The sequence below is a fragment of the Phacochoerus africanus genome, chromosome 1, assembly GCF_016906955.1.
Source record: "Phacochoerus africanus isolate WHEZ1 chromosome 1, ROS_Pafr_v1, whole genome shotgun sequence".
NCBI lineage: Eukaryota > Metazoa > Chordata > Mammalia > Artiodactyla > Suidae > Phacochoerus > Phacochoerus africanus.
In genome coordinates this window covers 231,476,003-231,497,097 of record NC_062544.1, presented here as the reverse complement: position 1 = coordinate 231,497,097, position 21,095 = coordinate 231,476,003, and the positions used below count along the sequence as shown (strand labels likewise).

At 36.2% G+C, this 21,095-nt stretch overlaps 1 protein-coding gene across 2 annotated transcripts in view; it reads left to right on the top strand.

Annotated features, from left to right (window-relative positions):
• Nucleotides 1-21,095, top strand: part of DZIP3 (DAZ interacting zinc finger protein 3) — a 130,526-nt gene that overhangs the window by 8,575 nt on the left and 100,856 nt on the right. For both annotated transcript variants that reach the window (XM_047792914.1, XM_047792925.1), the window contains exon 2: nt 17,743-17,833. In XM_047792914.1, the coding sequence (XP_047648870.1) occupies nt 17,802-17,833 (32 nt within the window). In that variant the 5' untranslated portion in view covers nt 17,743-17,801. The remainder of the gene's footprint in view (nt 1-17,742; nt 17,834-21,095) is intronic.

Genomic DNA, 21,095 nt, shown 5'->3' with positions numbered 1-21,095 from the left:
TGGGATTGCTGGATCATATGGTAGTTCAATATTTAGTTTTCTAAGGAAACTCCATACTGTTTTTCAGAGTGATTGTACCATTTTACATACGTACCAACAATGCAGGATGTTTCCCCTTTCTGAACACCCTCTTCAGCATTTGTGATTTGTAGTCTTAGTAATGACAGCTATTCTGACCAGTGTGAAGTGGTACCTCATTTTAGTTTTGATTCACATTTCTCTAATCATTAGTGATGTTGAACATTTTTTTCATGTGCCTGTTGCCCATCTGTATGTCTTCTTTAGAGAAATGCTATTCAGGTATTTTGCCAATTTTTCAGTTGGGTTGTTGGTGTTTTTGCTGTTGAGTTGTATGAGTTGTTTGTATATTTTTGAGATTAAGCCCTTGGTGGCATTGTTTGAAACTATTTTCTCCCATTCTGTAGGTTGTCTTTTTGTTTTGTTGTTGTTTTTTTTATGGTTTCCTTTGCTGTGCAAAAGCCTGTAAATTTAATTAGGTCCCATTGATTTATTTTTGTTTGTATTGCTATTGCCTTGGGAGACTAACCTAGGAAAACATTTGTATAGTTGATGCCAGAGAATGTTTTGCTTATATTCTCTTTTAGGAGTTTTAAGGTGTCTTGTCTTATGTTTAAGTCTTTAAAGCCATTTTGAGTTTATTTTTGTGCATGGTGTGAGGGTATGTTCCAGCTCCATTGATTTACATGCATCTGTCCAGTTTTCCCAGCACCACTTGATGAAGAGACTGTCCTTTTCGCATTTTATATTCTTGCCTCCTTTGTTGAAGATTAATTGACTGTGACTGTCTGGGTTTATTTCTGGGCTTTCTATTTTATTACATAGGTCTGTTTTTGTAGCAGTACCACAATGTCTTGATTACTGTAGCTTTGTAATATAGTCTGAAGTCTGGGAGAGTTATGCCTCGTGCTTGCTTTTTTTGCTTGTTTTTTCGATCCCCCCTCCCCTGCCCCTTCAGTATTGCATTGGCAATTTTGGATCTTTTGTGGTTCCATATAAATTTTTGGATTGTTTTTTCTAGTTCTGTGAAAAATGTCATGAGTATTTTATTAAGGATTGCATTAAATCTGTAGATTGCTTTGGGTAGTATAGCCATTTTTAACAGTATTAATTATTCAAATCCAGGAGTATGGTATACTTTTCCATTTCTTTGAATCCTCTTTAATTTCTTTATTAATGTTTTATAGTTCTCAGGATATAAGTCTTTCAACTCCTTGGTCAGGTTTATGCATAGGTGTTAAATTTTGGGGGGTGCAATTTTAAAAGGTAGTGTATTTTGTATACTTTTTCTAATATTTCATTGTTAGTATACAGAAATACAAACAATTTCTGATTGTTAATCTTGTATGCTGCCACTTTGCTGAATTTGTTGATCAGTTCGAGTAGTTTTTGTGTGGAGTCCTTAGGGTTTTCTATATATAGTGTCATGTCATCTGCATACAGTGACAATTTTGCCTCTTCTCTTCTAATTTGGATACTTTATTTTTTATTTTGTTTGTCTGATTGCTGTGGCTAGGACTTCCGATACTATGTTAAATAAAAGTGGTGAGAGTGGCATCCTTGTCTTGTTCCAGATTTTAGCAGAAAGGCTTTCAGCTTCTCTCCACTGAGTATTATATTGGCTGTGGGTTTGTCATAAATGGCTTTTATTATGTTAAGATGTGTTTCCTTTATACCCACCTCAGTAAGAATTTTTATCATGAATGCATGTTGGGTTTTGTCCAATGCTTTATCTGCATCTGTTGGGATGATCTTACCGATTTTGACTTTTGTTAATGCGGTATATGATGTTGATGGATTTGCATATGTTAAATAGTCCTTGTGAAACCCACTTGGGGTGAAACCCACTTGGTTGTGGTCTGTGATCTTTTATATTGTTGTTGGATTTGGTTGGCTGAAATTTTGTAGAGAATTTTGGCATCTAAGTTCATCAAATATATTGGCCTATAATTTCCTTTTTTGGTAGTATCTCTGTCTGGTTTTAGTATTAGGGTGATTGTGGCTTCTTAGAATGTCTTTAAGGGTGTTCCTTCCTCTTCAATCTTTTGGAAAAGTTTAAGAAGGATGAGTATAAATTCTTCTTTGTATGTTTTGCAGAATTCACATGTGAAGCCATTTGGTCATGGACTTTTGTTTGGAGGGAGTGTTTTTATTACATATTCAATTTCTAGTAATGGGTCTGTTCAAATGATCTGTTTCTTCTTGATTCAATTTTGGTGGGCTATATGTCTCTAGAAAGCCCATTTCTTCTAGTGTGTCAAATTTGTTGGCATATAGTTGTTTGTAGTATTCTCTGATGGTTTTTTATATTTCTGCAGTATCCATTGAGATTTCTCCTTTTTCACTTCTCATTTTGTTTATTGGGTTCTCTCTCTCTTCTTCTTGGTAATTTTGGCCAGAGGTTTATCAGTTTTGTTTATCCTTTAAAAGATCCAACTCTTGGTTTTATTGATTTTTTTTCTATTGTTTTTTTGAATCTCTATTTTATTGATTTCCTCTCTAATCTTTATGATTTCATTCCTTCTGCTGAATTTAGGTTTTGTTTGTTCTTTTTCTAATTCTTTTAGGTGGTAGGATAAGTTATTGATTTGAGATATTTCTTTTTTGAGGAAGGCCTATATCGCTGTGAACTTCCCTCTAAGCACTGCTTTTGTGGCATCCCATAGATTTCAAATGGTTGTGTTTTCATTGTCATTTATCTTGAGATATTTTTTAATTTCCCTTTTGACTTCCTCATTGTCCTGTTAGTTTTTTAGTAGCATGTTGTTTTAACCTCCATGTATTCAGTTTTTTCCCATTTCTTTTCCTGTGATTGATTTATAGTTTCATGCCGTTGTGGTCAGAGAAGATACTCGAACTAATTTCTATACTCTTAAATTTGTTGAGGTTAGTTTTGTGTCTCAGTATGTTGTCAATACTAGAGAATGTTCCATGTGCACCTGAAAAGAATGTATATTCTAGGTTTTTTGGGGGATGTAATGTCCTGAAAATGTCTATTATTTCTAACTTTTCTATTGTGTCTTTCAGGATCTCTGTTACCTTTTTTTTTTTGTCTTTTTGCTATTTCTTTGGGCCACTCCAGCGGCATATGGAGGTTCCCAGGCTAGGGGTCGAATCGGAGCTGTAGCCACCGGCCTACGCCAGAGCCACAGCAACGCAGGATCCAAGCCGCGTCTGCAACCTACACCACAGCTCATGGCAATGCTGGATCGTTAACCCACTGAGCAAGGGCAGGGACCGAACCCGCAACCTCATGGTTCCTAGTCGGATTCGTTAACCACTGTGCCACAATGGGAACTCCTCTGTTACCTTTTTGATTTTCTGTCTAGAGGATCTGTCCATTGATGTGAGTGGGGTGTTAAAATCTCCTACAATTGTTGTATTCCTATCAGTTTCTCCTTTTATATGTTAGTATTTGTTGTATGTATTTGGGTGCTCCTATAATATAGGTATATATAGTGACAAGTGTAATATCCTCTTCTTCAATTTATCCTTCTATCTTTAAATAGTGTCCTTCTTTATCTTTATGGCTTTTATTTTAAAGTCTATTTTGTCTGATATGAGTATTGTAACTCCTGCTTTCCTGTCTTCCATTTGCATGAAATATGGCTTTCCATCCCCTCACTTTCCATTTATTTGTGCCTTTTGCCCTAAGGTGAGTCTGTACTAGGCAGCATATTCTAGGCTCTTGTTTTTTAATCCCATCTGCCACTCTATGTCTTTTGATTGGAGCATTCATTCCTTTGACTTTTAAGATAATTTTTGATAAATATGTATTTATTGCCATCTTAAGCCTTGTTTTCCAGTTGATTCTATGTTTCTCCTTTGTTCCTTTCTTTTTTTGTTTGGATGATTTGCTTTTATTTTATGCTTGTGTCTTCTTTTTAGTTCTTGTGAATGTTGTTTTTGTTTTGATTTGTGGTTGCCCTGTTTTTCAAGTATGTTAACCTCTTCCTATTTCTGCTTATTTTAGCCTGATAGTCATAAAGGCTCAAATAGGTTTTTCCCTCCATATTATACCTTCTTACTTCTTTCCAATTTAGAGGAGACATTTCAGTAATTCTTTTAGAATGGGTTTAGTATTGTTACATTCTTTTAGTTTTTGTTTGTTGCAGAAATTCTTTATTTTTCTTTCTATTGTAAATGATAATCTTGTTGGGTAGAGTATTCTAGGTTCCAAATCTTTCCTTTTTAGAACTTCGAGTATATCTCACCACTCTCTTCTGGCCTGTAATGTTTCTGCAGAAAAATAAGGTAATAGCCTAATGGGGGTTCCCTTATAATTAAATCTTTTTTTTCCCCCTTCTCTTGCTGCCTTTAGAATCTCTCTATTAATCTTTAACTATTGACATTTTTATTATGTCTTGGTGTGGGTCTCCTTTGGTTCAACTTGTTTGAGTTCCTCTGTGCTTCCTGTATCTTGATTACTGTTTCCTTTAGATTTGGAAATTTGAGCCATAATTTCTTAAAATATATTTTCAACCACCTTTACTTTTTCTTCACCTTCTGGAATCCCTATTATACGTAGATGGGCCCACTTTATATTATCCCATAGATCTCTTATATTGCATCCATGTTTTTTTCATTTGGTTTTCTGTCTGCTGTCCTGATTGGGTGATTTCCATTATTCTATATTCTAAGTCACTCATTTGTTCCTCTACATTATTCATTCTGCTCTAAAATGCATTTTATTCAGCTCATGTCTCTACAAGTGAATTTTCTAAATTTTTTGCTCTTAATTCTCTCAGAATTTTTACTATCTCCTTTTTAAACTTGGTTTCTATTAGACTCTAGGGGTCTGTTTCATTGTTTGCTTGTTCAAGGACATTCTCTTGTTCTTTTAACTGGGCATGGTTCCTGAGTTTCTTCATTTTGCTTATATTTTTCTTTTTCTGTGAGTTTAGGGACAACTACTGTAATTTTGGAGGGCTATTTACATGTGAGAGTGCCCCTGGGTAGTTTGTGAGGACTTCCTTTTTTTTTTTTTTTTTGTATGAGGGCTGCTTTTGGTTTGGATGATTGCTGTCTCTTTACTCAGTGTGTGCAGGCTGTTGTCTCCTGGATAGAGCATGTGCTGTTGTAAGGTCTGCGCTTGCTTCTAGGAAGATGGAGGCAATGGGCAGGGCTAGTAGCCAGTGCCTGGTTGCTGGGCCCTTGACAGTGATAAGGACCTGAGGGGAGGTGCTTCAGGCTTCTCCTGTTTGGAGGGCTCTGGGAAGTGGCAGTGACCTCAGGGAGGTGTAGGCAGCACCCAGAAACTTTGGAAGTGGCAACAGTGGGGCATGTGCCTTCCCAGGGGATTGAGGGCAACAGGTGGTGCTTGGTTGCAGTGCCCTCCTCTGCAGTGACCCCAGAGGTGACTGGAGCCATAAGTGGTGCCTGTTCATGGACCCCTAGTGGTGGCATGCCACACCTACTTCTGGAGTCTGAGATGACTGAAGTGGTTTGCTCCTACCTCCAGCAGACTGTGCAAGTCTCCGCGCCCCCTAAGAGCTTGTGTTTGACCAGAGAAAGATGTCCCTCTAGTGTTCCTGACCCTCCTTTTGCCCTAACCAGCAGTGCTGCTTTGTTTCTCCTGCAGGCCCAAGCCTCCTCTCCTGCTCCCTTGGCTGTGGCACTTTGTTCCCCAGCCCATCAGGCACCACTCCCTAGCCCCTCAGGCTCTCTCCACACAACCAATCCTAGTCCTCTGCCCAGAAGTGACCTCTGAAGCCTGAGTGTCAGTGCCTACTCCCCGCCTGAGTGTCTCAGGCTGTGGTATCCTAGGGCAGTGGTTCCTATGGTCTGTGGGGGTCTCTTTCTGCTTGGCTCTCCTCAGACTGGTATTGTGCTTTTCTTCAAGGCTTTGAGGTTCCCCCTCCCGGGCCATGGCCTCCCTGGGTGCTGGTTCCTTCCTCTTTCACAGTTCCCTCTCAGGAGTGCTGGTCCCATCCTGATTCCATTTTTTACCCCTCTTTGTTCTCACTCTCTCTCTCTTTTTTTTTCCTTTTGTTCTACCCAGTTATGTGGAGGGTTTCTTGCCTTTTTGGAGGTTTAAGTTCTTTCGATAATATTCAGTAGATGTTCTGTGCCACGTGTTCTACATGTCGATGGCTTTTATTTTGATGTGTTTATGGGAGAATGTGAGCACCTTATCTTACTCCTCTGCTGTCTTAATCCCACCCCCTCCATTGTTTCTGAATCTAATTTTGTAGATAATTAAAGATGAAAAAGACTTACTTTTAAGTTAAGGTACAGTAATCCTTTTATTGGGGGGGCACACCCGTGGCATATGCAAGTTCCCAGGCTAGGTGTCAAAAAGGAGCTGTAGCTGCTGGCCTATACCACAGCAATAGCAACCCTGGATTTGAGCCACATCTGCAACCTACAACAGAGCTCACAGCAGTGTCGGATCCTTAACTCACTGAGTGAGGCCAAGGATCGAACCCACATCCTCATGGATACTAGTCAGGTTCTTAGTCCACTGAGCCACAATGGGAACTCCCAATAATCATTTTTAGTTATAATTATTTCTTGAAACCTTCCTTTCTGCAGAATAGGGTCCTTTCCATATCTAATTTTAAAATTTCTGGTCTTTTAGGAAAAAGATATTATCAAGTTCAGGAAATGGGTATATATCTGTTTCCTGAATTAAACTGTGAAGTCATCTTCTACGACAAGTGTGTCCAAAGTATGCACACCTGAGATATATCAAACTGACTATTACGGTGTAGGAACAAGTTTTAGAATGTTTCTTTTTACTCAATTTGATCTCATACTTTTTATTTTTTATTTTTTGCTGTAGGTTTTTTTTTTTATAATGATTTTTATTTTTTCCATTATATCTGGTTTACAGTGTTCTGTCAATTTTCTACTGCACAGCAAGGTAACCCAGTCACACATACATGTATACATTCTTTTTCTCACATTATCATGCTCCATCACAACTGACCAGACATAGTTCCCAGTGCTATACAGCAGGATCCCATTGCTTATCTATTCCAAAGGCAATAGTTTGCATCTATTAACCCCAAATTCCCAGTCCATCCCATTCCCTCCCACTTGGCAACCAGAAGTCTGTTCTCTATGTCCATGAGTTTATTTTCTGTGGAAAGGTTTATTTGTGCCATATATTAGATTCCAGATATAAGTGATATCATACGGTATTTGTCTTTCTCTGGCTTACTTCACTTAGGATGAGAGTTTCTATTTCCATCCATGTTGATGCAAATGGCATTCCTTTGTTCTTTTTTATGGCTGAGTAGTATTCCATCGTGTATATATACCACATCTTCCTAATCCAGTCATCTGTCAATGGACATTTAGGTTGTTTCCATATCTTGGCTATTGTGAATAGTGCTGTAATGAACATGTAGGTGCATGTGTCTTTTTCAAGGAAAGTTTTGTCTGGGTATATGCCCAAGAGTGGGACTGCTGGGTCATATGGTAGTTCTATGTATATTTTTCTAATGTACCTCCATACTGTTTTCCATAGTGGTTGTACCAGCTTACATTCCCACCAACAGTGCAGGAGGGTCCCCTTTTCTCCACACCCTCTCCAGCATTTGCTATTTGTGAACTTATTAATGATGGCCATTCTGACTGGTGTCAGGTGGTACCTCATAGTAGTTTTCATTTGCATTTCTCTAATAATCAGGGATGTAGAGCATATTTTCATGTGCTTGTTGACCATCTGTATATCTTCTTTGGAGAAATGTCTATTCAGGTCTTTTGCCCATTTTTCCATTGGGTTGTTGACTTTTTTGTTGTTGAGTTGTATAAGTTGATTGTATATTTTAAAGATTAAGCCCTTGTTGGTTGCATCATTTGAAACTATTTTCTCCCACTCTGTAAGTTGTCATTTTGGGGTTTCGGTTTTTTTTTTTTTTTTTATGGTTTCCTTTGCTGTGCAAAAGCTTCTCAGTTTGATTAGGTACCATTGGTTTATTTTTGCCTTTATTTCTGTTGCTTTGGGAGACTGACCTGAGAAAACATTTGTAAGATTGATATCTATGTTCTCTTCTAGGAGTTTGATGGTGTCTTGTCTTATATTTAAGTCTTTAAGCCATTTTGAGTTTTATTTTTGTGCATGGTATGAGGATGTGTTCCAGCTTCATTGATTTACATGCAGCTGTCCAGGTTTCCCAGCATTACTTAATGAAAAAACTGTCTTTTTCCCATTGTATGTTCTTTCCTCCTTTGTCGAAGATTAATTGTCTGTAGGTTTTGGGTTTATTTCTGGGTTTTCTATTCTGTTCCACTGGTCTGTATGTCTATTTTGGTACCAGTACCACACTGTCTTGATGACTGTGGCCTTGTAATATTGCCTGAAGTCTGAGAGAGTTATTCCTCCTGCTTGTTTTTTGTTGCTCAGGATTGCTTTGGAAATTCTGGGTCTTTTTGGTTCCATATAAATTTTTGGATTGTTTGTTCTAGTTCTGTGAAAAATGTAATGGCTAATTTGATAGGGATTGCACTGAATCTGTAGACTGCTTTGGTGAGTATGGCCAAGAATCCTCTTTAATTTCCTTATTAATGTTTTATAGTTCTCAGTATATAAGTCTTTCACCTCCTTGGTCAGGTTTATTCCCAGCTCTCTCATTTTTGGGGGGTGCAATTTTAAAAGGTATTTTATTTTTGTATTCCTTTTCTAATATTTCATTGTTAGTATACAGAAATGAGACTGATTTTTGAATGTTAATCTTATATCCTGCTACTTTGCTGAATTTGTTGATCAGTTCCAGTAGTTTTTGGGTTGGGTACTTAGGGTTTTCTATATATAGTGTCATGGCATCTGCAGAGAGTGACAGTTTTACCTCTTCTCTTCCTATTTGGATGCCTTTTACTTCTTTTGTTTGTCTGATTGCTGTGGCTAGGACTTCCAGTACTATGTTGAATAACAGTGGTGAGAGTGGTCATCCTTGTCTTGTTCCAGATTTTAGCAGAAAGGCTTTCAGCTTCTCTCCACTGAGTATTATATTGGCTGTGGGTTTGTTGTAAATGGCCTTTAGTATGTTAGGATATGCTCCCTCTACCCACTTTGGTAAGAATTTTTATCATGAATGAATATTGGACTTTTTCAAATGCTTTTTCTGCATCAATTGAGATGATCATGTGGTTTTTGACTTTCCTTTTGATAATGTGGTGTATGATGTTGATTGATTTGCATATGTTGAACCATCTTTGTGAACCTGGGATGAATCACACTTGGTGGTTGTGGTGTATGATCTTTTTTATATGTTGTTATATTCGGTTGGCTAAACTTTTGTTGAGAATTTTTGCATCTATATTCATCAAAGATATGGCCTATAGTTTTATTTTTTTGGTGGTATCTTTGTCTGGTTTGGTATTAGGATGATGGTGGCATCAAAGAATGTCTTTGGGAGTGTTCCATCTTCTTCAATCTTTTGGAAAAGTTTAAGGAGAATGGGTATAAGTTCCTTTTTGAATGTTTGGTAGAATTCACCTGTGAAGCCATCTGGTCTTGGGCTTTTATTTGTAGGGAGTAGTTTTATGACATATTCCATTTTAATTTCTAGTGATCAATCTGTTCAGTTGATCTATTTCTTCTTGATTCGGTTTTGGCAGGCTGTAAGTCTCTAGAAAGTTGTCCATTTTATACAATTGTTCATAGTATTCTCATGTTTTTTTGTATTTCTTAAGTATCTGTTGTGATTTCTCTTTTTTCATACTTTCATGCCATTTTGGTCAGAGAAGATACTTGAAATAATTTCTATGCTCTTAAATTTGTTTAGGTTAGCTTTGTGCCCCAGTATGTGACTGATCCTTGAGAATGTTCCATGTGCACTTAGAAAAATGTATATTCTGATTTTTTTGCATGTAATGTCCTGAAAATGTCTAAATTTTCTTTTGTGTCATTTAGGATCTCTATTGCTGTATTGATTTTCTGTCTAGAGGATCTCTCTGTTGATGTGAGTGGAGTGTTAAAAGTCTCCTACTATTATTGTTTTCCCATCAATTTCTCCTTTCATGTCTGTTAGTATTTGTCTTGGGTATCTGGGTGCTCCTATGTTAGGGGCATATCTATTGATGATTGTAATATCCTATTCTTGAAGGGATCCTTTTACCATTAAATAGTATCCTTCTTTATCTTTCTTGATGGCCTTCATTTTAAAGTCTATTTTGTCTGATATAGTATTTCAACTCTTGCTTTCCTGTCTTGTCCATTGGCATGAAATTTCTTTTCCCATACCCTCACTTTCAATCTGTAAGTATCCTTTGCCCTAAGGTGAGTCTCTTATAGACAGCAAATTGTAGGTTTTTGCTTTTTTATCCAGTCTGCCATTCTATGTCTTTTTATTGGAGCATTCAGACCATTAACATTTAATTATTGATCGATATGTATTTATTGCCATTTTAACCTTGTTTTCCAATTGATTTTATGTTTCTCCTTCCTTTTTTTATTTATTTGTTTGGATGATTTCGATTTATTTTATGCTTGACTGCTTTTCTTTTTAGTTTTTGTGAATGTAGTGTTTGGTTTTGATTTGTGGTTGCCCCGTTTTTTAAGTGTGGTAACTCCTTCCTGTGCCTGCTTGCTTTAGCCTGATAGTCATACAGGTTCAAACACATTATTTTAAAAAACAAAAATAGTTTAGATTTACTTATTGTTCTTCCCCACATTCTTGATTTTGATGAACTTTTTTAACATCTTCATGTTTGTCCTTTTGCTGTTCCTTGTGTTTATCATCACTTTTACAGTAGGTTTTTTTTTCCCCCTCTTTTAAATCTCTATGCTGCCTTATTTAAGTGGTTGCTTTCCAATTGTGGTTTCCTCCATCCTATTTCTTCTTACTTCTTTTTTTATTTAGAGAAGCCCTTTCAGTATTTCTTTTAGAATGGGTTTGGTATTGCTGTACTCTTTTAGCTTTTGTTTGTTTGAGAAATTCTTTATTTCCCCTTCTATTTTAAATGATATTCTTGCTGGATAGAGTATTCTTGCTGCAGATTTTTTCCTTTCAGCATTTTAAATATAACTTGCTGCTCCCTTCTGGCTTGTAACATTTCTATAGGGAAATCAGCTGATAGCCTTATGGGGTTCCCTTATAATTAACTGCCTTTAGAATCCTCTCTTTAACTTTTGCCATCTTTATTATAATATGTCTTGGTGTGTGCCTTTTTGGGTTCAATTTGTTTGGGGCCCTCTGTGCTTCCTCTATTTTGATATTAGTTTCCTTTAGATTTGGAAAGTTTTCAGACATAATTTCTTCAAATATACTTTAAATCCCCTTTTCTTTTTCTTCTCCATCTGAAATTCCTATTATATGTAGATTGGCCTGCTTTATGTTATCCCATAGAGCTCTTATATTGCTTTCCTCTTTTTTATTTGGTTTTCTGTCTTCTGTCCTGATTGGGTGGTTTCCATTATTCTATCTTCCAAGTAGCTAATTTGTTCCTCTGTGTTATTCTTTCTTCTCTTTTGTGCCTTTAGCTCAGTTTATGTGTCTGCAAATGAATTTTATAATTTTTCTATGTTGCCCCTTATGTTTTCTAGTTCCTTTCTAAATAAATCTGCATTACTCTTCATATCCACTCTTAATTTCTTGATATTCAGCCTTAATTGCTTCAGTAATGTTTTCTGAGCTTCTATGCATAGAAGTAGCCCTCCAAGACTACAGTTTGGCTTTCCTAAACTCAAAGAAAAAGAAAAACATAAGCAAGATGAGGAAGGTCAGAAACCATTCTCAGTTAAAGGAACAGGAGAATTCACATGAAGTGGCAAACACTAAGGAAACCAAAAGCTTGATCTGCCTTATCATTTAAACCCTTCTTATAAAGGTACATATTGTATTCTCCACTCCCTGCTTGATTACCATCTCTTGATGTGTCATGTCTTAATATTCTGTCTTGTGTCCTTTCCTTTTTCATAATTATCTAACAACTGCAATGACAACATAATATTTTTAAACTGCTAAAAGTATTGCACTTTTGGAGAATTTGCTTTGGGGTGACATGTTCCTTCCAGCAATCCAGCTACATTTTTAAACAGCTGATTTTAGCAGTGCCACCTGTAAAGAGCCTAAAACGGATGGGTAATTTAATATTTGGATTTTTTTAAAGATAAATTCTATCCTGTATATATTTATTGCATGTACATTCCAAATACCACAAATTTATACAAACACACACACACACACACATTCTGTAGGTTTGCTTGTGTGAGTCAAGGACTAGCCGAATGAATACATCTGAAGAAAATTAAAGACCTGCTTCAGACAAGATGCTAATTTTGGCAAGGATGGTCCCTATATTAGCAGGTTTATAAGGATGAAACATTGTGTATGCATTGCATATTTCTTGCTTCCTGGTTTAAGCTACCTGATAGTGCCAACAGTGATCTTTGCTAAATGGCAAATGCTGAGAAGGACATGGAGTACTCTGATCTTTGGGGCAGAAAATAACTCCAGTTTCTGATAACTTTTGTAAATATTTCTAACCATTATTCATTACTTCTGGAGTTTACTTAAGCAAACTACATATTTTTTCCTTGGGGGAAAATAAGGATAATTTTGCCAAGTACCTAAACAAATACAAAATGGAAGAGATGAATGGAAAATTAGAAAATCAAATAACCAGAATATTTTGTTCATTCTTCATACAGCCAATAACCAACTAATGGTACAACCTGTTATTCTTTGAATTTAACCTGATAGCTCCAGCCCTTGTTTGCCTCGAGCTAACACGTGAGGAAATAAAGACTTTGAGACAGCTAGATTCACAGAACACCTGCTTTACTCCATTCAAAGCCACCAAGAATGGTCATTGCTGCTTGGCTAGCAGACAAATTTAGATCAATAATAGTAAAAATTTTGGTTCTAAGGAACTCCCATTAAAAAGACATTGAATGTGTCTTGTTCCCATTTTTTTTTTTTCAGTCTTGAAGTGATTGCTATACTTGTTATATGTGGCTGAACATCTCACATCTTGACTCAAAGGAGTTTTTTGGAATTCTTTTTTATAATCTAGCAGAAGTGATAACTAGCATTGTCAAAGTTTGCTTTATTAATAGCCCCATGAACTCCTGGGGCTATTAATACATTTAATTCACTGCTGAAATAGCAAGTCCAGCTTTTGAAAATAGCTTTCAGAATTTTACCAAGTTGCGTGTTCAAGATTGTTTATTGCAGTGTTGTTTATAGTAACACAAAAACCCCATAGACACAAACTGAACACAATTGAATTATTTATCAGTAGTAGTTTGGTAAAATGTGACATTTGTACAATGGCATATAAGGCAGTTTAAAGACTGTGGCAGATGTATGTGCTGATGTGAAAAATGCAAGGTGGTAAACATGCACAAACTAAGGTGCCATTTGTGCCATGTGGGATATATTTGAATAAAAAAAAATTCTCCAATTCTAAAGTCTTATTATTACCACTCCTTTTCATACAATAGCATTTCTCTAAGAAAAGTGAACTAATTTTCCCATGAATTTAAGCAAAATTAAATGAAGATGATGACAGTAACATTTATATAGTACTTACTGTGCACCAGGTACTCTTCTATTACATGTTTTAAACACTTCACAGCAACACTGAAGCATGGACCATCTTTGTGCTCATTTTTCAGATGAGACTGAAGCACAGAGATGTTAATTAATTTCACATGAGGTTGCATGACTAGTATGTGTTGAGGCAAATTTATATTCCCTTGCAGACTGGCTCTAATTTCTCTGTGAACTGCCAATCCTATGAAATCTCAACCTACTTTTGACATTGATGGAAACTAAATGAGATACTTTGTCATTTCTCTTTCTCTTAGACAAATGATTTATTGTTTGTGTTTATGATGATACCTAATAACAGGATGGTCTTATTTTTATTGCTGGGAACAATCTATGTTCATTTAATTATCCTTATCATTTTAACTCATTCATTTAATTAGGTAGTTCTCAACTGAAGGCAATTCTGTCCCCTTGGGGACATTTGGCAGTTTGGGGGGGACGTTTTTGTTTGCCACAGTGGGGCTGAGAGGTGAGGAGTTGCTACTATAATCTGCTGGATAACTAGGGATGTTGCTAAACATCCTAAAAATACATCAGACAACTTCCCATAACCAAGATTTATACAACCCAAATGTCAGTAGTGCCAAGAAAACTTGATTTAGTGGACATTTAAAAAGTTCTCAATAATTGGACTCCTCTCCTGAAAAACATCAAGTATCTTATTTTGTTTCCAAGCTAATAACATTGAGAGAATCAAACTATTTTTGCTGTTTTTTATAGACATTGTTTACTTTTTCCATCTGGCATTGTGTGATCTGTAAGTGCCAGAGCTGATGAAGATAGCAAATTCATGCAATGTCCACCCACATATTGAAATATAAACTTTTTGGCTAATTAGTGCCTCAGACTTGGTCAGGTGACTTAATTAACATGAGCATTTGAGTGGATTTTAAAACAATGTACCTATATACAGTTTATGGAGGTGAAAAGAGTGCTACAAAGTGAATGTTTAAATGGATAATTAAGAAATTATAAACACAAGCTGTGCCTACTCTGATGTGAATATGCACAACTTTAAAAGTAGGGAAAGAAAACCCTTTACAATTGAAAAAAAAAAAAGGCTTGTTATAATTTTAGTAGATAAGAGGAAAAGTGGAAGCTGGAAGCTCAGAGGGAGCGGTAAGAAAAGTATTTTACTGTCATCAAGATACCGATGGCAATACCTTTTCAACCAGTAAAACAGCCTTCAGATAAAATTATTTGGTTAGTGGATAAAGTGTGCTGTGAATTGACACTGAAGTTCAGCTTGCCCTGTGACCAACCAGCCAGAAACTGAACAGTTTCTGCAGAAGAGCAGTTTCTCAATTCCAGGAAGGCAAAGTAAATTTTTAGTTTCCTGCTGACAGGGAAATTCTGTTGAAATGAATACACCAGGGGAAAGTAGATTCGCCCTTTCTCCAATGTTAGCCCTGTTTTTAAAGGTTTCCTTCAGCCTCTTCTAGAATGGTAAGTATTCTGGATTATTTCGGAAACACAATGGTAATGTTTCAGGTTGGCTACTTCCTTTCTGTTGCTAGGCACTTATGCCTTCCTTTCCAACAGAGGCTGCAAAGTGCTACTGCTGCCTCTGTTGCTGGTAGGGTTTGCCACACAGGTCTGCTCAGCTCCTAGGAAATGACAGGATTGATGATCCTCTCTCCTGGAAACTTTTCATCACAGAGATTCGTATCAGGGTATATTTTAAAGCAGGCGGAATAGGAAAGCCATTAGACTTTCTTAACTCTTAATTCATGATCCAAATACCTCCTGATTTATTTATTATACCTTGTGCTTTTTTAAGCTGAACACTGAATAGGTTTAGCAGAGGCCTTCCATCCTCTTCGTCATGTTGCCAAAGGGTTTTCCTCTTTTCTTTTCAGTTTCACTGCGATCTATGCAAACAGCTACTAACTGAAGGAGAACTTATCAGAGGGGGAAGTACCCATATCTGAATTTTTAAATTCTGAAAGTGAGATTTGTTTTGTCTGGAAAAGGCATACATTTTATGCTCTTGTTATAAAATGATGCCTGCTACTTTTTAAAATAATCAAGGGGGTTATAGAAACCATAAATGTAAAATAGTCCTAGTAACACAATCCTAAAATTCTCAGAGCCATGTCCTTGTCTACACAGCTTTATAAAAGAGATGAAGCAGATCTCATTTAGTAAGAGAGAATAATAAGTTTTATCCAACCTCTTTTTTTGCTTCATTATTGGCTTTAAGTTGTATCTTTCAACAGTATTTGAACAGAGTGCAGTTTTAATAGGCATATGGCTTTGCTTACTGAATTTAAAAAATAAGACTAAAAGTATGAAATAAAATAATGTACCTAGGAAAACTAGATTGACAAGAAGAAATGTTTTATTAGGGATAGGCAAGAAACTAAAAGGTGTTAGAAAGTTATGTTTTAAATAAGGGAATTTAGGTGGAAGTCTGTGAATCTCTCCATTTGTGTTTTGATTAAGAAGTATCAACCACCATCAAATTGTTGTTTCTCAAGACTTTCTATGTAACTTAGAGCTCTTGTGAGTCAAATAAATAATATAAATAGCATCATAATTAGGAATACTTGTTTTTCAGATGACCCCCTCAGGAGTTTTTTTAGCCTTTGCACCAGGAACTCAGTTGTCTGTTCCCCCATTAACCTCATTCATTATGACAGGATACTCAGATCTCAAAGGTTAGGGGACAGCCACAACTGTGGCATATAGAAATTCCCAGGTTAGGGGGCAAATCAGAGCTGCAGCTCTGGCCTACACCATAGCCATGGCAACACTGGATCTGAGCAGCATCTGTGACTTAAGCTGTAGCTTGCAGCAGTGCCAGATCCTTAACTCACTGAGCCAGACTAAGGATTGAACTCACATCCTCACAGAGGGTATCATCAGGTCCTTAACCTGCTGAGCCACAGCTGGAATAGTTGACTTGCAGATGATCTTGTGGAACATGTTTTCTTGATGTGAGATTACTTTTGCTGAATTGCTTTTTAGTAATGGGCCTCCAGAAGTGACTGATCTAATTTATGGGTGTGTATTAATATGCTGTTAGAGAAACTGGCTACCCAGTTACTGAAATATATAACCGGTCCAGAGGCAACAAATAAGAAGCTTTATCCAGTTTTATGCCTGGCAGCCAGGTATTCTAGGTCTGTTTTATTTATGTTTTGCTGCTATTTTCTTATTTCTCATCATTTCTTTCTTTGCCTCAAAGCATCAAGCAGTAGTTTTATATATGTTCGCTCTAACACTTCCCGGACTTACCTTACAGTGGGATCAGACTGGGAAGTTAGCCTAACAAAGAGCAATGGAGTTTGGAGGCTTGAACTCAGTAAAAGAAATTAAATGGGACTCATTTTAGAAGAGGTGGTTTTGGGATAGTTAAATAGCTGTAAAAATAAATACATATACTAATGATACTCTGCCCCCCCTTTTTTGTTTGTGTTTTCTCAGTATTTTTTTTTTCCTTTCAGGAAACATCCACAATATCCATTAATATTTGAAACAGAGAGTATGCAAGAGTTCTTTATATCCTGCCTCTTTTAATAATGGAGATAGAGAATCATACAGTTTTGGGGGAAAGTAGCCAAATGTAATTTTTAAACTAAACTAAAATAAAGCAATTGTGCTATCAAGATTGTGTTAAAGAAGAACTTATCCCTCTATGGGAAGTAAATTATTACAAACCATTTGGAAACCACTTAGCAATATATACCAACAGGCGTAAAATATTTGTGTCTTGACCTAGGAATTCTTTTTCTGAGAATTTATTGTAAAGAGATAAACATACATGTAGAAAAGGCTTTATGAGCAATGGAGTTTATCACAATAGTAATAATTTATAATTTAAAAAAGGGAAACAACATAAATGTCCAAGTGTAAGGAAATGGCCAAGGAAACCCCAATCAACCAGTTGTTATGTAGCCATTGAGAATTTTTACTGGGAGTATAAAGTGAAATACTTTATATTATTGAAAGATGCTTTAGATATAGTTTTCAGTGGTGAAAAATGTAGTGTGGAGTATTGCCTATTCAGTAGGATTACAAGTTGCTAAAGTATACCTATGCTTGGGGGAAAATAATTAAGTAAATTAAAATATAGGCAGTGATTTATTTTGGTTGATGGGACTGATTTGTTTTATAACAGTTTCAAATTTTTTTAAAAAAGATCATGTATTTAAATAGTGGGGAAAAAGAATGAAATCCTCCTATTTCCTCACTAAAATTATTATTTCCCTTACAGCTTTAAACAGCAGTAGTAAAAGTCAGTCTGCAAGCTTTTGTGAAAGAACATTGTGCAGCATGGATTCTCTACCAGAAGAGTTTTTTATCAGGTAAGGTATGGGGTAAACAAAAACCAACTACATTTGTTGCATTCTGAAGACATGACGTTTTGTCTTTTTCACATGACTTTGGGAAAGTGGTGTGAATGAGATGCCTTTATGTTTCAAGAAAGTGAGCAACTTTGATTAGTGAGGCATGTAAACTGGGTCAAATCTAATTTCAGAAAATTTTTCTAAGGACTACACCCTGGGTAAATAGCTAAGAATTGAGATTTTTAGACTAAAATAAAACACTTACAATATGGCAGGCTATGGTAAGTAACTTGATGAATGTTTTATTTATCATTTAACAAGCACTTACATAGGCCTATTTTTTGACAGGCATTGTTAAATTTAAATAAAAAAATGTGGAGTTCCCGTCGTGGCGCAGTGGTTAAAGAATCCGACTAGGAACCATGAGGTTGCGGGTTCGATCCCTGCCCTTGCTCAGTGGGTTAACGATCCGGCGTTGCCGTGAGCTGTGGTGTAGGTCGCAGACGCGGCTCGGATCCTGCGTTGCTGTGGCTCTGACATAGGCTGGCAGCTATAGCTCCGATTCGACCCCTAGCCGGGAACCTCCATATGCCGCGAGAGCGGCCCACGAAATAGCAAAAAGACCAAAAAAAAAAAAATGTTAAATTTCTTTAAACCTCAAAATACCTCTATGAGGTAGATGCTATGATTATTCCCATTTTTTAGAAAATAACCTACGCATAGCATAGAAGATTCTACTACATGGTTCAGCTGGGCCTAGGCCAAATGTCAATCTGTCCCCTCCAGTTAGGGAAAGTTTAGCCTGTCTGTACCTCCCCAGTGTAATAATAAATAGGAGGTCAGTATTGGAGATTTCCTTCCACCTTTAGCAATCTCATGTAATAAAAAATGTGCTATTTTATAAGAATTTACTGACCTCCTTGGAAAAAGACTAAGATAAAACTTGTGTACTTAGAATTATAGTAGGAAGTAATATAACATATATATATATGTATATATATATATATATGTTGCTTTAGGTGAAATGCATGCATAGTGTTATATAAGAAATACTGTGGCTGTATATAGAAAAGAACAATAATTATTGACTAGGGCTCACTGGGTTTCCACAGGTGACATTTGAACTAAGCTTTAAAGGATTAAAGAAGGCTTTTGATTGGTGAAGAAGCAAAGCAGATAGGAGGTTGTTTGGGGAAAGAGCAAGAAAAGTACTTAAGATTAATTCTTGGGGAGAATTTTGACTCCTGGTAAGGAGTTTAGCTTTATTTTGTGCAGAGCCATTGGCATTTTGAGAAATGAAATTTTGTACTGTATTTTGGAAAGACTGCCTTTATTGATAGTGGGAAGGATGACAAGATATACATGGAAAGCTCAGGAAGAAGCTGATGAAGGCTTGTACTGATCAGAACAGTAAATAGTAAGAAAGGTGGGATTTATAGAACTAGAATCAACAGAATTCTCTGACTACTTAAATATGAGCAAAGGGGCAAAAGAGAAGTAGAAATGGCTTGAAGGTTTCTAATGACCGTAAGGAAAGTGTACCATTAGTAATATGGGGACCACAAGAAAGAGACTTAGTGTGTGTTTAATGTGTGTTTAAAAAGTGAAGAGGGCAGATAATGAGTTCAGCTTTAGATTTGAGCAGACTGAGGTGCCGCTAATATATTCTTATGGAAATTGTCCAGTAGGTGGTTGGAAATATGTAGCTTGCAGCATCAAAGAACAATTAAGGCTGGAGATAGATTTGGGAATCATTACAATGGCGTGCTATTTGAATTCATTGAAATTTACTCATTCTTTTATATTTGTTTATTCAATAACTATTTGAGTGTCTACTTGATGTTAGATGTTGGGCTAGAGACTCGAAGGTAAGGTAGTGAATGAGAAGGACCTGATCGCTATCTAAGATTGTTTATTCATGGGAGTTAATGAGATTGATTTAAGTAGAAAATGTAGTAAGAAAAAAGAGGGCTAAAAGTAGAACATTACTATGTAATATATATATGTATATATATCAGGTATACTGTTATAGCAAAATTTCAACTTCTTCCTAGCAGCAGAATAAAGTACACAGATAGTATAAATAGCAGAATAGCAAAAGAAAAAATACTAGTCTAGCACTTAGTTTTAACTTTGTTACTTTCTAGTGTATAACTTAAAATGAGTTATGTAACTTCTCTGGGTATCAATTTACCCATCTATAGAATAAAGTAGATGGCATACATGACCACTAATGTTACCTTCCTGACCTAATACATGGGGAGCATAGTTTGACAGTATTAATGTGTTCAGTTCTATATTAAACATTACTAAAATGGTAAATGAATAAGAGCAATGAAAGGAAGAGGGACAGTCAGTGGTATAGACTGACAAATCGACAACTGGAAAGGCTAGAAGAAGAACCAGCAGTAGCAAAGGATATAGAGGTTTTCAAGGAGGGTTGAAGGGTATGATGGATCATGTTAAATAATGCAGAAAGGCCAGGTAGAATGAAGAGCTAAGACAAAGCTATTGGAATAGCAAATTGGATTTCATTAGCAAATTTTACTAAAGCAATTTAAATGTTGGGAAGAAAGTGCAGATTAGTTAGGTTTTCACATCAAAATGTGTTAAGGAACCTATGGAAAATATAGAAGTTCATGTCCCACACTTTTGATTAAGAATCTCTGAAGTAGGGTTTGGACATCTGGATGGTTCCAAAGCTGCACAGGTGATCTTAATATGCATCTGGGACTGAAAACTATTGGGTTAAGGAGTGAATGATCATGAAATGGAGTTAGCAAATAGAGTATACATTTTGAGAACATTTTGTATTCTTTCTCAAACTTGAAAGAGGCTTTAGAATATTCCTGCAGTATCTTTCATTCCTTGGTATCACAAGTTCCTTGTGTTCCTTTTTGGAATGTGGCTTAGAAGTGGAAGAAAAGATAGATAATAGGTTTTTCTTTACCATGACATTTCAAAGAGCATTTAGACTCATATTGTGAAATATTGTTTCTGTGTATAAATCATTTTTTCTTGCAACTTTCACTGTGTGGGCCGTACTGCACTCAGTTTCCCTTAACAAAATCATTTAGCACATAGTAGATGATAAATGATTGTCTGTCAAATGTATACATAAATGTGAGATAAAACAGAATAATATACAAAGTATATTTCTGAATAAATCAGTCAGTTGATATAAGTTTCTCATCTCAGTTTTGGCTCTGCTAGTGTATAGAATTAACATATCTGACCTATGTTTTTTTTTTTTTTTGTCTTTTTGCCATTTCTTGGGCCG